The sequence below is a fragment of the Eurosta solidaginis genome, chromosome 5, assembly GCF_040869045.1.
Source record: "Eurosta solidaginis isolate ZX-2024a chromosome 5, ASM4086904v1, whole genome shotgun sequence".
NCBI lineage: Eukaryota > Metazoa > Arthropoda > Insecta > Diptera > Tephritidae > Eurosta > Eurosta solidaginis.
In genome coordinates this window covers 224,616,647-224,632,915 of record NC_090323.1, presented here as the reverse complement: position 1 = coordinate 224,632,915, position 16,269 = coordinate 224,616,647, and the positions used below count along the sequence as shown (strand labels likewise).

At 34.4% G+C, this 16,269-nt stretch overlaps 2 protein-coding genes across 4 annotated transcripts in view; one reads left to right on the top strand and one right to left on the bottom strand.

Moving 5' to 3' along the window:
* Window positions 1-11,390, top strand: part of SA1 (stromal antigen) — a 51,641-nt gene extending 40,251 nt beyond the window's left edge. For both annotated transcript variants that reach the window (XM_067788562.1, XM_067788560.1), the window contains exons 11-12: window positions 8,847-9,384; window positions 11,227-11,390. In XM_067788562.1, the coding sequence (XP_067644663.1) occupies window positions 8,847-9,384; window positions 11,227-11,306 (618 nt within the window). In that variant the 3' untranslated portion in view covers window positions 11,307-11,390. The remainder of the gene's footprint in view (window positions 1-8,846; window positions 9,385-11,226) is intronic.
* AlaRS-m (alanine--tRNA ligase, mitochondrial) overlaps window positions 11,250-16,269 on the bottom strand; it is a 32,527-nt gene continuing 27,507 nt past the window's right edge. For both annotated transcript variants that reach the window (XM_067788564.1, XM_067788565.1), the window contains one exon: window positions 11,250-11,827. In XM_067788564.1, the coding sequence (XP_067644665.1) occupies window positions 11,621-11,827 (207 nt within the window). In that variant the 3' untranslated portion in view covers window positions 11,250-11,620. The remainder of the gene's footprint in view (window positions 11,828-16,269) is intronic.

Genomic DNA, 16,269 nt, shown 5'->3' with positions numbered 1-16,269 from the left:
AACCAGGAAAATAGATTCTCTTTATCAACAGATTTTCCAGGCTTCGAAAATTCTTCCATTAAAAATTTAACTTCTAATTTAACTTCAAATTCTAACGATTCAAATAGTGAAATTTTAACTTCTTCTACGTTAAAATCAGATCCTACCGACCCAAATAGTACAAACTTATTTAACCCTTCTACTAACGTAAACCCAGATCTTAACGATCCAATTAGTACAAACGTGGCCTCATCTTCTGCTAATTCAGCTCCAGATCTTAACGATCAAATCATGACAACACCTGAGGAAAAGAGAATTTTTATTAACACATGTGCTAATTCTATTAGAGAAAACTACAGTGGTGATCCACTAGCACTTGATTCTTTCATAGACAAAATTGCATTACTCGAACAATTCGCTACTGCAGATTTAACCGATACTTTTATAGCGTTCTTAAAATCAAAATTAGAGGGTAAAGCTCGTGAAGCAATACCAACACAAGTAACTACAGTCAATGAAATTAAACCAGCTCTACGTAATAGGATAAAACCAGACAACTCGAAAGTTGTAGCAGGGAGAATTGCAGCTTTGCGTGTTAACGGTAACAATTATGCAGATTTTGCCAAAAAAGTTGAAGATTTAGCTGACTCACTTGAGCGTTCTCTTATTATTGAAGGGATCACTCAAACGAAAGCTCATCAAATGGCAGTCGAACAAACTGTTAACGTGTGTCGTCTAAATGCAAAATCAAATTTAGTAAAAACCATTCTAGCCTCAACAGCATTTACTGATCCGAAAGACGTGGTAGCAAAATTAATTGTAGAACAAAACAATGAAGTAACTGAGCGTCAGGTTTTAGCTTTTCGATCACGTGGTAACAGTACATTTAGAAATTCACGTGGTAGTTATCGAGGTTTTTACCCAAACCGTGGCTATACTGGTTATAGAAACAATGATTCATTTTCATACAATAGTAACTATAACGGTAACAATAATCAAAGATATAGAAATTATAACGGAAATAGATACCAGAATAAGAACAGTAATAATACGCGTCCAATTACAAATTCCAATTCAAATACAAATAATGGTAACAATAGAGGTAACAATTCGAGATCAGCCAATGGTAGAGGTCGAAACGCAAACGTTCGCGCTTTAAACGCCAGCGCCCCTCAGGAGCGAACACTGAGGGAGGACGAACTAAACCAGTAAGCGAACTTCCCTCACCAATAGGCATCTTTTGTTTAAATTTAAATTACTCAGATTTCATAGAATTACAACTAAACGAGTCACAAAAATTTTGTTCTTTCCTAGTAGACACTCAAGCCGACATTTCCTTAATAAAAATATCATGTCTAGACAGTAACATTTCCTTAAATACGAACGACATTATTAACATTACCGGTGTCACTTCCAATTCAGTTTCCACTTTAGGTAAAATTACAGCAAATTTAAAATTTTCAAACTTTTCTATTAAACATACTTTACATGTAGTAAATGAAGATTTTAATATTCCATCCGATGGCATACTGGGTAAAGATTTTCTGAAAATTAACAAATGCATTATTAATTATGAAAGAAATAGTATTTCCTTTTGGGTAGGTAATGAAAAAGTCGCGATACCAATCCTACACGGAACAGAAAGCGACAGTTGTATCATTCAAGATGTGAAATATTCAGACTTTTTGATTTAGGAGATTCACCCGAACCACTTTTCGTAGACTCGCAGGAATTTGAAAGAGGTGTTTTCACAGCTAGGTGCATTGTTAATTCCAGTAACCCAATAATTAAAGTCATAAATACCACAGATGATATAAAGTATTTCAAAAGAGAAAGTATTGGGACAGAAAAACTTTCAAACTACAATGTTTATACAATTAACAAGACAGAAACAGAAGACAAACGTACCAAAAAACTAATTTCGATTTTGAAAAATCAAATACCTCAACATGCTCATAGTAAATTAATTGACCTTTGCATAGATTATGCCGACATTTTCGCTCTTGACACGGACAAAATGACTTTAAATAACTTTTACGAGCAAAAACTAAGATTGACAGACAACGATCCGGTATATGTTAAAAACTATAGATTGCCATACTCTCAACGCGAAGAAATAAATCGACAAGTAAATAAATTGTTAGACAATGATTTGATTGAACCTAGTTATTCGAATTACAATAGTCCTTTGATTGTAGTCCCAAAGAAAGATACCAATGGTCAAAAAGCATATCGTATGTGCGTAGATTTTCGCGCAGTAAACAAAAAACTCATTGCTGATAAATTCCCACTAGCTAGAGTTGACGATATTTTAGACAATCTCGGTAGAGCAAAATATTTTTCCACATTAGATCTTTTTTCAGGATTTCATCAAATCCCCTTGCATCCTGACTCTCGTGACATTACGTCTTTCAGCACTGACCGTGGCGCATTTAGATGGAAAGTGCTTCCATTCGGCTTAAATATAGCACCTAATTCATTCTCGCGAATGATGACCATAGCTTTTTCGGGCATACCACCCAATGTCGCATTTTTGTACGTCGACGATATTATCGTCATAGGGTGTAGCGAAGCACACCACATTAAAAATCTTTCAAAAGTCTTCGATACTTGTAGATCTTTTAATCTCAAACTTAACCCAAATAAATGCAACTTTTTACGACCAGAAGTTACATTTTTAGGTCATAAATGTTCAGCCAAAGGTTTGTTGCCAGACGACTCTAAGATAAACGCGATTAAAAAGTATACAAAGACGCGGTACGACGATTTGTCGCGTTTGCAAACTATTACAGACGGTTTATACCTAACTTTGCGTCTCTGGCAGCGCCTCTGAACCGATTAAGCAGGAAAAGAGTTGAATTTGTATGGGATGTAGAGTGCGAAAGAGCATTTTTATCTTAGAAAGCAGCGTTACTTTCACCAAAATTACTTCAATATCCATATACTAAACAATTCATTATTACAGTTGATGCTTCCACAACTGGATGTGGCGCTATTTTTTACAAGGTAGTGATTTACCAATTTGTTTCGCTTCTAAAGCATTTAATAAAGCCGAACAGAAAAAGCCCATTATAGAATTAGAGCTTTTAGCTATTTACTTTGCAATCAAGCAATTTCGACCATACGTTTATGGCACCCATTTCATTGTAAAGTCAGATCATAGACCTCTAGTATACTTATTCAATATGAAAGACCCATCTTCAAAACTTTCAAGAATAAGACTGGAACTATCTGAATATAACTTTACTATTGTATATATAAAAGGTAAATCAAACGTTTGTGCTGATGCACTATCGCGTATAACAATCGATGAGATTAAAGAAGCTAACAAACAAATTTTGGCAGTACAGACAAGAGCCATGACAAAAAAGGCAAACGACAAAAATTTACATAGGAAAACAGACAAAAACGATGAAAAACAACTTACTTTACATGGCTACGACAAATTTTCATTTAATTTTTCGAAAAAAGTTCCACGAATAAGATCTGCAATTACGTACGATAAAAATAATAAAACAACAAGTTTAAGAATTTTTGCGCATATTAAACATAAGAAACTCGAGTTACTTAGTTTTGAGCTTGTTAACGAAATAATGACTTTAGAGAAATTACTTTCGAGGCTTGAATCAGAAGCCGGCAAACGCAAAATTAAGCAAATTGAATGGCCTAAAAACGATATTATGTTCGAACATTACACTATTACAAATTTCAAAAATATTGGAAATAAAATTTTAAAATCATTAGAAATTATATTAACAGATCCAGTGGAGACAGTAACAGATGAAGATACACAATTAAAACTTATGAAAATTTACCATAATGATCCCATTTCCGGTGGACATTGCGGAATGAAAAGACTTTACGCAAAATTGCGAACAAAATTTTATTGGAAGAACATGACTCGTGATATATCGAAATATATCAAAAATTGTAAGGATTGTCTCTTAAACAGGGTTAAACCTACAACAAAAGAAAAACTTGGTTTAACATCAACTCCTTGTAAACCATTTGATATACTAGTAATTGACACAATAGGACCCCTACCTGAGTCCAAATATGGTAACAAGTTCGCACTTACCATGATTTGCGACATGACTAAATATCTGGTAACAGTCGCTGTACCAGACAAATCGGCAAAAACAATCGCTTCAGCTATTTTTGAAGGATTCAGTCCGGCTAAACCAAAAAGGGAAAATTACAAAACGGTAAATCCAAAACCACAAATCATTCCTGTTTTTAACTCTTTTCATTACCAAAAAAACTTGGTTACACAATATGAAAAACTAATGAGTGAAATTATCAATATCACTCAAAAACTCTCACAACAACAAGGTAGCTCTGGTACCTTACAAGAAATTCAAAAAATCAAAAACACTTTCGAGGCTCTCGTAATGAGTCGCGAAAATTCTAACGTACAATCTTTAAACTCTTCTTATTCTAATCATGAAGATGATGCAATATAATTGTCAAAGCCTTAAGGAAAATATAGATACAATAGATTATTATATAAACACGTATAATATAGAAATTGCAACTTTTAGCGAAATTTTCTTTTCAACAAAATCAACACATAGAAAACTTTTAAATTTTAATATTATTAAAAAACATAGAAACGATGGGTACGGTGGCGTTGCCACTGCCCTTAGGAAATATATCAAATTCAAAAAAATAACTTACAATACCGACTATGATATTTTAATAATAACAACATCAAATCTTCAACCTAATATCACAATAGTTTCAATTTACCTTCCTCCTAATATCACTATAGGAAATTTTAAATCAGAAATTCACAGACTTTTGGAATTTCTAGAACCTTTTTCAAACACCTTCATTCTTGGGGATTTCAACGCAAGAGCTACCTTGTTTGGTGATAGAATTGACAACTATAAGGGTAAACATTTGGTTAGTATGATTCAAGAATCCAATTTTCATCATTTAAATAATGGCAATCATACCTTCTTAATAGATCCACGCACCATGAACACGTCAGTGCTAGATCTTTCTTTTATAAACAGCACCTTTCACTGCTCCTGGAAAGTTGACATAACACGAATAGGAGGCAGTCACCATATACCTATCTTAATTGAAACTGACCATTGTTCAATCAAAAAATCGGTATTTCTAGCTAGAAATAAACTTTTACAATCTTTAGAAAGGTCTTGAAAATTATACTACAATCATGGACTTAGAAAACAAAATCCAAGATGAAATTAGAAAAGCAACTTACACGATTGATAACACCAGAAAACCAAAACCTTGGTGGAACGAAAGTCTTGACAAGAGCTATCGCTTTCTCAGAATAGCAAATCAGAAAGTAAAAGCTTTACCGAGTCCGGAAAATATGGATAATATGATAGCTGAGAGAAAGAAATGGAAAAAGGCAGTTAAAAAGGCCAAAAAAGAAAATTTCAAGAAAAAAACAGAAGAAATAAATACCAATATATGAAAGAAATCTTGGCGCTTTGTCAAGTCATTAAGGGGAGATTTTAATCAAATAGAAGTAGGCATGTGGAATGAAGCCAACAACCAAAATTTTTTAAATATGCTTAATCAACAAGTACCAGTTCAGGTTCAAAGACTACCTCTTAACAATGAAGTAGAACCAAATACCAATCTCACGTTTTCATTTGAGGAAATAAAAGAAACACTTTTCAAAAAGAACATAAACTCAGCAGCCGGTGCTGATGAAATATCGTACAGGATGTTAAGATCACTTCCTGATAAAACCTTAAACAACATCAAAACATGTTTGAATGACATTTTTATTTCTAATACCATTCCAGAACACTGGAGACAAATTAAAGTAGTACCTATACCCAAAAAAGGTAAAGATCTCAACAATTTTGAAAATTTCAGGTCAATAGCCTTAATAACAGTTTTTCTTAAAATAATCAATTCCTGTCTTAAAGATAGAATTAACTTATACATTGAAAACAACAAAATACTCGCACCCACAACCTTTGCCTACAGGAAAAACATGTCCACATCAACCTGTTTAAATCACATAATACATCAAATCACTCTACTCAAAAGTGATAATAAACATATAATTTTTTGCACAACTGACATTTCAAATGCATGTAACTGTGTGAATATAAATATTTTAAAAGATCAACTTTTTGATATCGGCTTAGAAAAGTTATATACTGAATGGATAATAAACTTCCTTAGCTATAGGATTCTCAAAATTGGGGATAAACCAACTGAAATTTTCAATGGTCTTCCTCAAGGCAGCTGCCTTTCACCACTTTTATTTAATATATACACTGCCAAACTCCATGATCTTCAAGATGAAAATATTCAAGTATACCAATTTGCTGACGATTTCTTTTTCATATCCTTAGGATCTACATTAGAAAATGCAAAATCCAATCTTCAAAACTTTCTTAACTCCTTTGCATCAAATTGCAACACTCTTAATCTGAATTTTAATGCTAGCAAAACTAAAGTCATGCATATAACCAAAGGTCCAACGAAGGAAGTCAATGTAACCATAAATGGTTCAACACTCGAACAAACAAAATCAGCAACAATTTTAGGTAGAGTCATAAACAGTTCCTTAACTGCAAAAGCACACTATCAAAAAGTAATAGAATCATCTTCAAACAACTTAAAACTTTTTAAATACATTACCAACATCAAATCAGGGTTACACCCACAAAAGGCATTAAATATCTACAAAGCAATGGTCAGATCAAAGATTGAATATTGCAGCACCACACTTGCAAATAGTGCCAATGCATCATTTCATAATATACAAGTCTTACAAAACAAAATCTTGAGAAGATGTTTAGGTCTAACGCCATCAACACCAATACCATTAATATATGCTTTAGCTAATGAACTACTTCCGAATGAACGAGCCCTATGGCTAGTTGCCAAAGAAGTAGTGAAACTAATTGCATTTAACAATCCAATAGCAGAAACTATAAAATCTAACTCACACCTCAATACTAGTTACGCAATTGCATACAACACTTTCTCCAACGTCCTTGATGACATTGATGCGGTTCACCCCAATCCCCCGATCTCCAACCTTGTCATTTTTGAAAAAACTACCAATACTAACAAATCTAACATGACACAAAGAAGAAATTCTTTACCAGCACTCATCAATGCTGGCAGAATACAGAAGTACACGTTTTAATATAATATATACAGATGCCTCAGTAGGAGAAGATAAAACAGGCTGTGGAATTTATTTACTTAACACAGACACCGAACACTCTTTCCATATTCCATTTAAATCATCCTCAGCTTTTGGAGAATTACTCGCAATAGAAGAAGCCATCGACATTTCAATACGAAACAACTACTCATCCGTCGTTATTTTTGCAGATAGCCTAATAGCATGCCAAACATTAAAAAACATACATCTACTAATAGCATTGCAGCTAAAATTCTTAATATAATTTCAAATCACAACTTCAACAATGTACATATCAGATGGTTACCCAGTCACAAAAACATATTTGGCAACGAAAAAGCGGATGCTATAGCCAAATCAGCTATTATAAACAGCTCTTGTAAAACAGTAAAACTTACGATAGATGAAGCTTGCAAACGTATCAAGAATTATATATACGACCAGTCTTTTCAAAATTTTTTAAATTACTCCAATACAAACCAAAATCTGTATGCCACCATCTTCCCTTCTAGGAGAAATTTTGCTTGGTTCAAGAATCTTAAATTTAACCCAAAAGATATCAAAACCTTAAATCGTATTCTAACCGGACATACATAATAGGAAATATTTAGTCAAGATCAAAGCTACAAACTCGTCTCTATGTCGCTGCGGTGATACAGATTGCTATGAGCATCAATCTCTGTCCACTTTTGAACAACATTAGAGTCACCTTCAATGTCTTTAATGAAGTACATAATTTTAAGGAAGTCTTTAAAGACAAACACAACGCCAAAATCACTCAATTAGTAAATTTTCTCCAAAAAGCCGATCTTACATTTTGAAAAATAAATTAATATAAATAAAAAATCTATAACAATAATAATAAAAGCAGCTATCATAAATACACATTAAAACTTTTACTTTGTTTATATTTTTGTGTTCGTCTTATATGTTTTTATGTTTTTTGTACACAAATCTCGATTCCACCTTACTCATAATAATATTTTTTTTATGAATAAAACTTGTTCGAGACAATTTTACATGAATTTCAAACTGCAATCTTCATTGCATTCATCAAAACGCAACTTTTCTTTGCAATCATTAAATAACTGCAATTGTCATTGCAATCATCAAAGAAAGCAAAGGGTCATTGCACCCTTCATACAACTGCAATCCTCATTGCATTCATCATAAAACTAACAGCTGAATTCAAAAAAGGACATGAAGGAGAAAACACATATATAAATCACCAAGCAATACATTTTGCATTTATTTCATCTACAACGCCCTGTGGATCTCAAAATCAATACATTTTACATTGTTTTTAATTATCGACACGCTCACTGCGAAATAGTACAAATAGAAAGCTGCTACACAGGGTTCTGGCCTCGATGGTATTACCCTTGTGTACTAGTGGAGCCAAAGTTACACATACACATTGGAAAGTTAATCCAGTAATTAATCATTACATATTTTGGACAATAACCTGGATTTGGGACTTTCAAATATAAGAAATGCAACCAAATTCCAAAAAAAAAAAAAAAAAAAGCAAGCTTGTAAGAAATCACCAATGTTGTAGACACCTCACTGTATGCCTGAAGACTATTTTTCAAATTTTTCCCGGAACGTGAAACTCCATAAAATAGCAAACGCTTGCTTTTATTTGTTTGAATACTCTTCTCGAAATAGTATGTACTAAGACATTTTTTTAATTAAAATTTTTTTTGTATATTTCCAGTGTTACAATGAGTATGGCGATATTATAAAAGCTACACTTGGTAAGGCTCGTGAAATAAACAAAATTAATTTCGCTCTGACTTTGCTTCTCAGCCTGATTGCCATGTTTAAAGAGCTGCAACAACAGTTTGAAAATGATATAATGTTCAAAAATGCACATGATTTTTCCGATCTCAAAGAATTAGCAAAACGTTTTGCATTGACTTTTGGTTTCGATGCTATTAAAAATCGTGAACCCGTTATTGCTTTACATCGCGCTGGTATACTATTTGCGGTTGGCGATGTACCCGAGGATCCAGTAGCGCCACCAACGCGTCTATTATTCCTTGAAGTGTTAAATGAGTTCAATAACAAATTGTTGAAACAAGATAAAAAGGTTATATTGAATTTTTTGGATCGCCGCATATCACCGGGTATGCCATCGAGCAGAGCTGAAGAGTGGCAACCGCTGGTGTTGTATCGGAATTCTTTATTACATGGTGAAACTGACCAAGCACCAGTGACGAAACGAGCTTACGCGCGAAAGCGTAGGGAGCATGGTAATTATTTTTAATTTTTATATACTTTTAAGTTTTCTTTTAAACTATGAAAATCCAAAAATAGTATAGAACTATCCACGACTGTCGGATGTAATCACCGAAGCCACCAAGGTTTTTGTTCGCTCCCCAGAACAGACCGACAGTGTGTTTCTCATTTAATCGATTTCAGATGAATAGCATAACGCTTTCAAGGCACTTGCAAAAAAGTGGGAAAAATGTTAAAATCTGTATATCCAAAAACTGAAAAGCTATTCAAAGTACCGAAGCACTTTGAAAGCCAAAGAAAATTTTTAGACCTAACGCTTTTAACTTACAGTGAAAACCAAAGTTTCTTTTGAAATTTGAGCGAATTGGACTTAGGGTATACAAATTAACATCATGTAGTGGATAGGGCTTGTCCTACATGTCGGACGTACCTCTCCGCCTTCGAACTAAATATATGTACAATAAAACACGTATTTTTATATTTTTATATTTTTCCCAAATCATTTCAACGCATTTTAGCAGTTGTGGGTCAAAACAAAGTTTACCGCCGTTTTTCGTTTTAGTTAGCACCGCTTCAGCTGACGCGAAGGATTAACCTGTGATTGTTGCCACCACAAATTTGAGATATATATATCCCTCGTGAGAGCGAAAAAATAAGAGCGTAAACAAATGATTCGTACCAGCGTTTTCAGCTGTAACTATATTTCTTTAAAAGCACTTAGATTACCTCAATTGAGGAGTGTGCCAACCTCTTCAACTGGGAGGTTTTGATATGAAGTAGTCCTACGTGTATTCATCATCTAAAAAGTAACAGTTCTCGCATTTAGTGCTTTATTTTTATACTCAGCTGAGCAGAGCTCACAGAGTATATTAATTTTGTTCGCATAACGGTAATCCGTAACGACATAAACTAATCGAGATAGATATAGACTTCTTATATCAAAATGATCTGGGCGAAAAAGAAATTCATTTAGCCATGTCCGTCCGTCCGTCTGTTCGTTAACACGATAACTTGAGTAAATTTTGAGGTATCTTGATGAAATTTGGTATGTAGGTTCCTGGGCGCTCATCCCAGATTGTTATTTAAAATGAACGAAATAGGACTATAACCACGCCCACTTTTTCGATATCGAAAATTTCGAAAAGCCGAAAAAGTGCGATAATTCATTACCAAAGACGGATAAAGCGATGAAACTTGGTAGGTGGGTTGACCTTGTGAGGCAGAATAGAAAATTTTTAAAATTTTGGACAACGGGCGTTGCACCGCACACTTTTAAAAGAAGGTAATTTAAAAGTTTTGCAGGCTGTAATTTGGCAGTCGTTGATTCATACCAAATACGAAAAAAGGAATGAAACATGGCGATTGGATTGGTTTTTTGACGAATAATATAATTTTAGAAAAAACTTTGTAAAATGGGTTTGACATCTACCATATTAAGTAGAAGAAAATGAGAAAGTTCTGCAGGGCGAAATCCAAAGCCCTTGGAATCATGACAGGAATACTGTTCGTGGTATTACATATATAAATAAATTAGCTGTACCCGACAGATGTTCTGGGTCACCCTGATCCACATGTTGGTCGATATATCGAAAACGCCTTCACATATACAACTAAGGGCCACTCCCTTTTAAACCATCATTAATACCTTTAATTTGATACCCATATCGTACAAACGCATTCTAGAGTCACCCTAAGTTCATTTTCCTACATGGTGATTTTCCCTTATTTTGTCTCCAAAGCTCTCAGCTGAGTATGTAATGTTCGGTTACACTTAGCCTTCCTTGTTTATTTAGTGCGTATTAAATAAATATACTCCAAAAAATTTATTTATTTTTTTATTACCCTATTTCTTTCAGATGACGAAGATGACGAGGAGGAATATGAGGAAGATCTTAAGTTTGAAGGTTTAAACTTGAATAATAATAATGATGCATAAGTTTAATTAAGTCCAATATATTGCTATAGGGAATAGAATGTTTTTTTTCATTCGTAATGTTAGTTTTTATTAAAAACATATTTGTTATTAAGAGTCTATATTTGAAAAAAAAAATAATAATAATAATTACAGTTATAAATATTATCTTAAGCTATTTTAATTTTAACGTATTATTTATGCTCATATATTTCCAACTAAGTTTAAAGTAACCAAATATAGACCTTAAATATTAAACTATAAATAGACTGTTAATAACTGTTAATAACTGTACAATGTACCAATTTTATAATAATAAATCAATAAAAATAATGAAGTCACAACAAAAGACGGTTTGATGCAAATTTATTTGCTCTAGTTGTCGCTTCTTCAAGTTGTTCCTCGAACTGTGTAGATACTTTTTTACCTTTCATATTGCATACCTCGGCAGTATTTTGACCCTTTGGCGCAGCGACTTGCGCTTTGAAGGGTACAGCAAATTCTTTCAGCCATTGCTCTGCATCAAATTGATCGCTAATAAATTTCTATAAAAATAAATATAAAATAAAATAAGAAAATAGTTTTTTGTATAATATTATCAAAGCTAGAAAGTTGTGCCAAATTTTATTTCCCGCTAAAATTTAGAGTGAAAGCTCATCTGCTTTGCAGCTGCCGTTCTGAGTCGCAAAAAACATGTAGGTCCGGTCTCGTCCGAAAGAAAAGTTTAAAAGGACCAAGAAGCTAATTTTGTTTATACAGCAGCGCACAGAAAAATATCAGTTGCAAGTTTTCATACATATTTCGTCAATCAAATTCTTCCATTTTTTTATTTTCCATAATTTTAGAAAAAAATCCTATGGTAACTGAAACCATGATAACCAGTGCTGCTCAAAATTTTTTATATGGAAGTGCGAATCACCATGACACAAAAAAGAAGGTAGTTCCACTCAAAATTTTTTGACGTATTTGGGGATTTTTGAAGTTTCATAATATTTGTTGTTTTGCCAGAAGCGTTGCCATACCGTTACTGTTTAGGGCGAAATTGTGGGTTTTCTAGATGGAAATTTCCTTTAGGATGAAAACGAAATGACCATCTGAGACAATAATAATATGTTTTAGCACGATTTATGTGCATATATATCGATTGAGAATACAGTAAAACATGCAAGTTTATTGAAAAATAGTGGATAATGACTCATACGTTGGTTAATGACTCATATCTATATGGCAGCTTGACCCCTAGACAGAAAAAAAAATACACGAAAAATCCTGTTCATCTAGCATGGCCCTATTATCGTGCCCCTACAGTGGATATTTCTCAAGGCATGTGGAGAAAAAGTGTTCCTCCAAAGTCTGCACATCTATGTGAATGCTAAAAGGGCACAGAATGTGTAGAGGCATGGCTGCCCCAAGGTGACCCCTGGTACAACGGGCAAAAACACTCTCATAACTAGTGGGTAACCTGCAGAGCTACAGGGTAATGTTCTCCCTAAAAAATGGTTTAACAATTCCTTCCTAAAGCGCAGCGCTTGAATTATGAAATAAATAAAAAAAATAAAAAATTTGTACTTGTAGCCAATTTGTCAAGAAATTGCGGTGTCGGTTTATAAGGACCTCCTTTGAGCAAGCAATTGACAAACGTGTACGTACGGACACTTAAGAAGACTATATTCCCTTGCTTTGCATATTTCGATCCATGTTTCTTCCACCAAAACAATTTTCGGCAGTTATTAAAAACCTATTCTAATATTTCGAAGGCATGTGGCTATTTTTTTTTTTCTTTTTTATTTAAAATAACTATGAAAGTAATTTAGTCGTATTCGTTAATATGAAATCCATCAAAATTAAAAAAATTCGCAAAATTTTTCCATCTGGTAGCTAGTTTTTGGTGAAATTGTCATTGTCCCCGCAAAAGTCAAGTGGCTAACGTCACACGAAATAGAACTACCTCCATTTTTTGTATCATGCGAATCACAATACATGTACAAAATTGTATGTGCACTGAAACCTTTTTTGTATTTAAAAAATATATTTAAAAAATTTTAATTGTTTGAGGTCGCAAAAAGTAGAATATTTGCTTTCATGTTACAAAATATTTGCTTGAAATATTACGTCAATAGTTATATCACCAACATACAAGAGCCAATAAATTTAATTCTTCAAGTAGCGAAAAATTACATTGACCTCTAGCATCAAGTTTTGTGGGTCTATACATATATGTATCGTCGGAATTTGGGGTTCAATAACCATACTAAAAGTGAATGTAGAGATTTCCGCGAATGTTGCATTGGAAATTGAATTTGAAAACTTTTGAAATGCTTAAATGTTCAAATTTACATACATATATTAGCAACAGAGATTACTGAGGTGCTGAAATACCATTTGAATTTAATAAAATGTTTAACAAGTAAATGATAGGCATGGTTACTTTACGGTTCCCCCCACTTCCAGTCAAAAAATGTCTCATAACTAAGAAAAATAATAGCCGTGTTTTTTAACACGCGTATATCCGTTTACGCTTAAACTTTATATTGACTGCTAAGAGACAAACTATAAATACACCTCTGAAATTGCTGCGCATAAATTTTGTCCTACTAAATTTCAATACGCATTATACTCAGATGTAACTGAAATATGTGTCTTTGTTTCACCCTGTACACTAATTCTATGTATTATATGTGTGTCCACAATTCATCGCAACTGATTCAGCTATATGTTATACCCTATGGCCATCAGAGTGTTGCGTCTCCGCTTTTCGGTACACCCTGTTGCTGTAGCTAGTTGTTTTACCACAGCCGCTAGATGGGTCTCCTAAGCATTATCTAAGCGAAGATAGGCGTTTTTTAACACGCGCAAACGAAACGTATACGCGCGTGTTAAAAAACACGGCTAATATACCGATTTGAAACAAAAAGTCACAGAAACTATCCCGTATGGAGAGTCTCTAGTTCAAAATGAGTGCTTTTCTACTGCATTCTGAACCACTAATAGTTCGCTATCTATCTCTTTTACATGTTTTCAACTGGTGAATTTAACATTGCGATCTCCTAGGCGGTGGAAATTGTCCCGCTGTTTAAACTTTTCACTAGTTCCTAACTATATACAAATTCCTTTTTGGTACTTCTTCGATAGTTACGTACTGGTGGAAGAGGCATACTCATATGTAGCCGCAGCCTGTTAAAACTGGTAGCAGTTTTTTGTCGATTGTATAACTGAAAATCTAATGTTGTTGTTGTTGTTGTAGCAATGTTTCGCCCCACCTAATAGCTGCGACCGATCCCAAATTGTTATCAATATCCTCTAACGGGAGTCCAAGGAAACTTGCTGTTTCGACAGGGGTGGACCATAATGAAAGGGGTGTTAGAGGCGTTGGTTCCACATTACAATTAAAGAGATGGTTGGTGTCATGTGGGGACACATTGCAAGCGGGGCATACATTTTGCATTTCGGGGTTGATTCTGGATATGTAAGAGTTTAACCTATTACAGTATCCAGAACGAAGTTGAGCCAGAGTGACTTGCGTTTCCCTGGGGAGTATGCGTTCCTCTTCCGCAAGTTTTGGGTACTGTTCCCCGAGTACTGGATTCACCGGGCAATTCCCGGCATAAAGTTCCGACGCCTGTTTGTGGAGATCACCAAGGGCCTGCTTGTGGTTTTTTGCTTCATACGGCTGAGTTCTCAGGTGCCGTATTTCCTCAAAATGCTTACGGAGATGACTCCTTAAGTCCCTAGGCGGTGCTGGTTCATTAATCAGATGTCTGTTGGGATGCCCAGGCTTCTGGGTATTCAACAGGAACTGTTTGGTTAGCATCTCATTTCTCTCCCTGATGGGGAGTATTCTCGCCTCATTATGTAGATGGTGTTCTGGGGACATAAAAAGACAGCCCGTGGCGGTTCTGAGCGCAGTATTTTGGCAGGACTGTAGCTTCTTCCAGTGGGTAGTTTTTAGGCTTGGCGATCATATAGGGGACGCGTAGCACGCAAACGGCATAGTGTCCATTGACTTATATGCAACTATGTCACCAGGTATTTGATCCAGAATAGCTGCATTTATATCATTTTCCCAGCTAAAATTGCTATTTCGCATAGCCAATTATTGTTTTTGTAATGTTGAACTATGTTTGGTAATACACTCTGTATCCATGCCTCTTTAGACCGTGCAAAAGTGCAGAAATTGTTAGGCATTGTAATCATTCCTGTTATATCGACAGACATTTGGCCATTTCCGATTTTCAGTAATGGCTGTGAAATTCAGCTGCTGACGGATCGTTTTGTAGTTGAACACGTACGTTTGTAGTAAGTGTAAGCGTGTTTACATGTCTCCATAAATACGACGATTTTAAACATGCATTGATTTCATCTGCAGTCGTGGATTTTGGGATCACAGGTAATGTTTGCCTGAAATCTCCAGCCAATAAAATCATGGCACCTCCAAAGACTGTTTAGCTTCAAAGTTCTATCAAGTGCTTGCAATGATTTCTTGTGTGCCATAGTACACTCATCCCATACGATGAGCTTACATACTTTAAGAACTTTTGCCATTCCAGATGTTTTCGAAATCGGTATCGTTATCAGTTTTCGGACTTGAAAATTTTGCTTAGTGGTAGATTTTCCAAAAAATAATGGTTGATTTGAGAAAAAAGTGGCAGATTTCGGTTATTTTTTAAATATCTTGATATAATGAATAACCACCACTTTTTTCATATATAGATAGGTGTACGTTGCAGTTTTGTACTAAAAACCTAAAGTAAGAGAGCTAATATGATAATCGGAGCTAAGCTAGACGTTATTTTGAGTTTTACAAAACCGCTCAACTGCATTGATTTTCTTCCCCAATAATTGTGGAAAAAATAAGGTTTTTTCAGAAAACTTCTATAGAAATCTACCACCTATTTTTAACACCCCTATTCTGTATTTCGACTTGGATTGGAATTTTTTCGATTTAGCAAATTTGGTATTCTGTGTTCCAATCTCTTTCGATCCAACT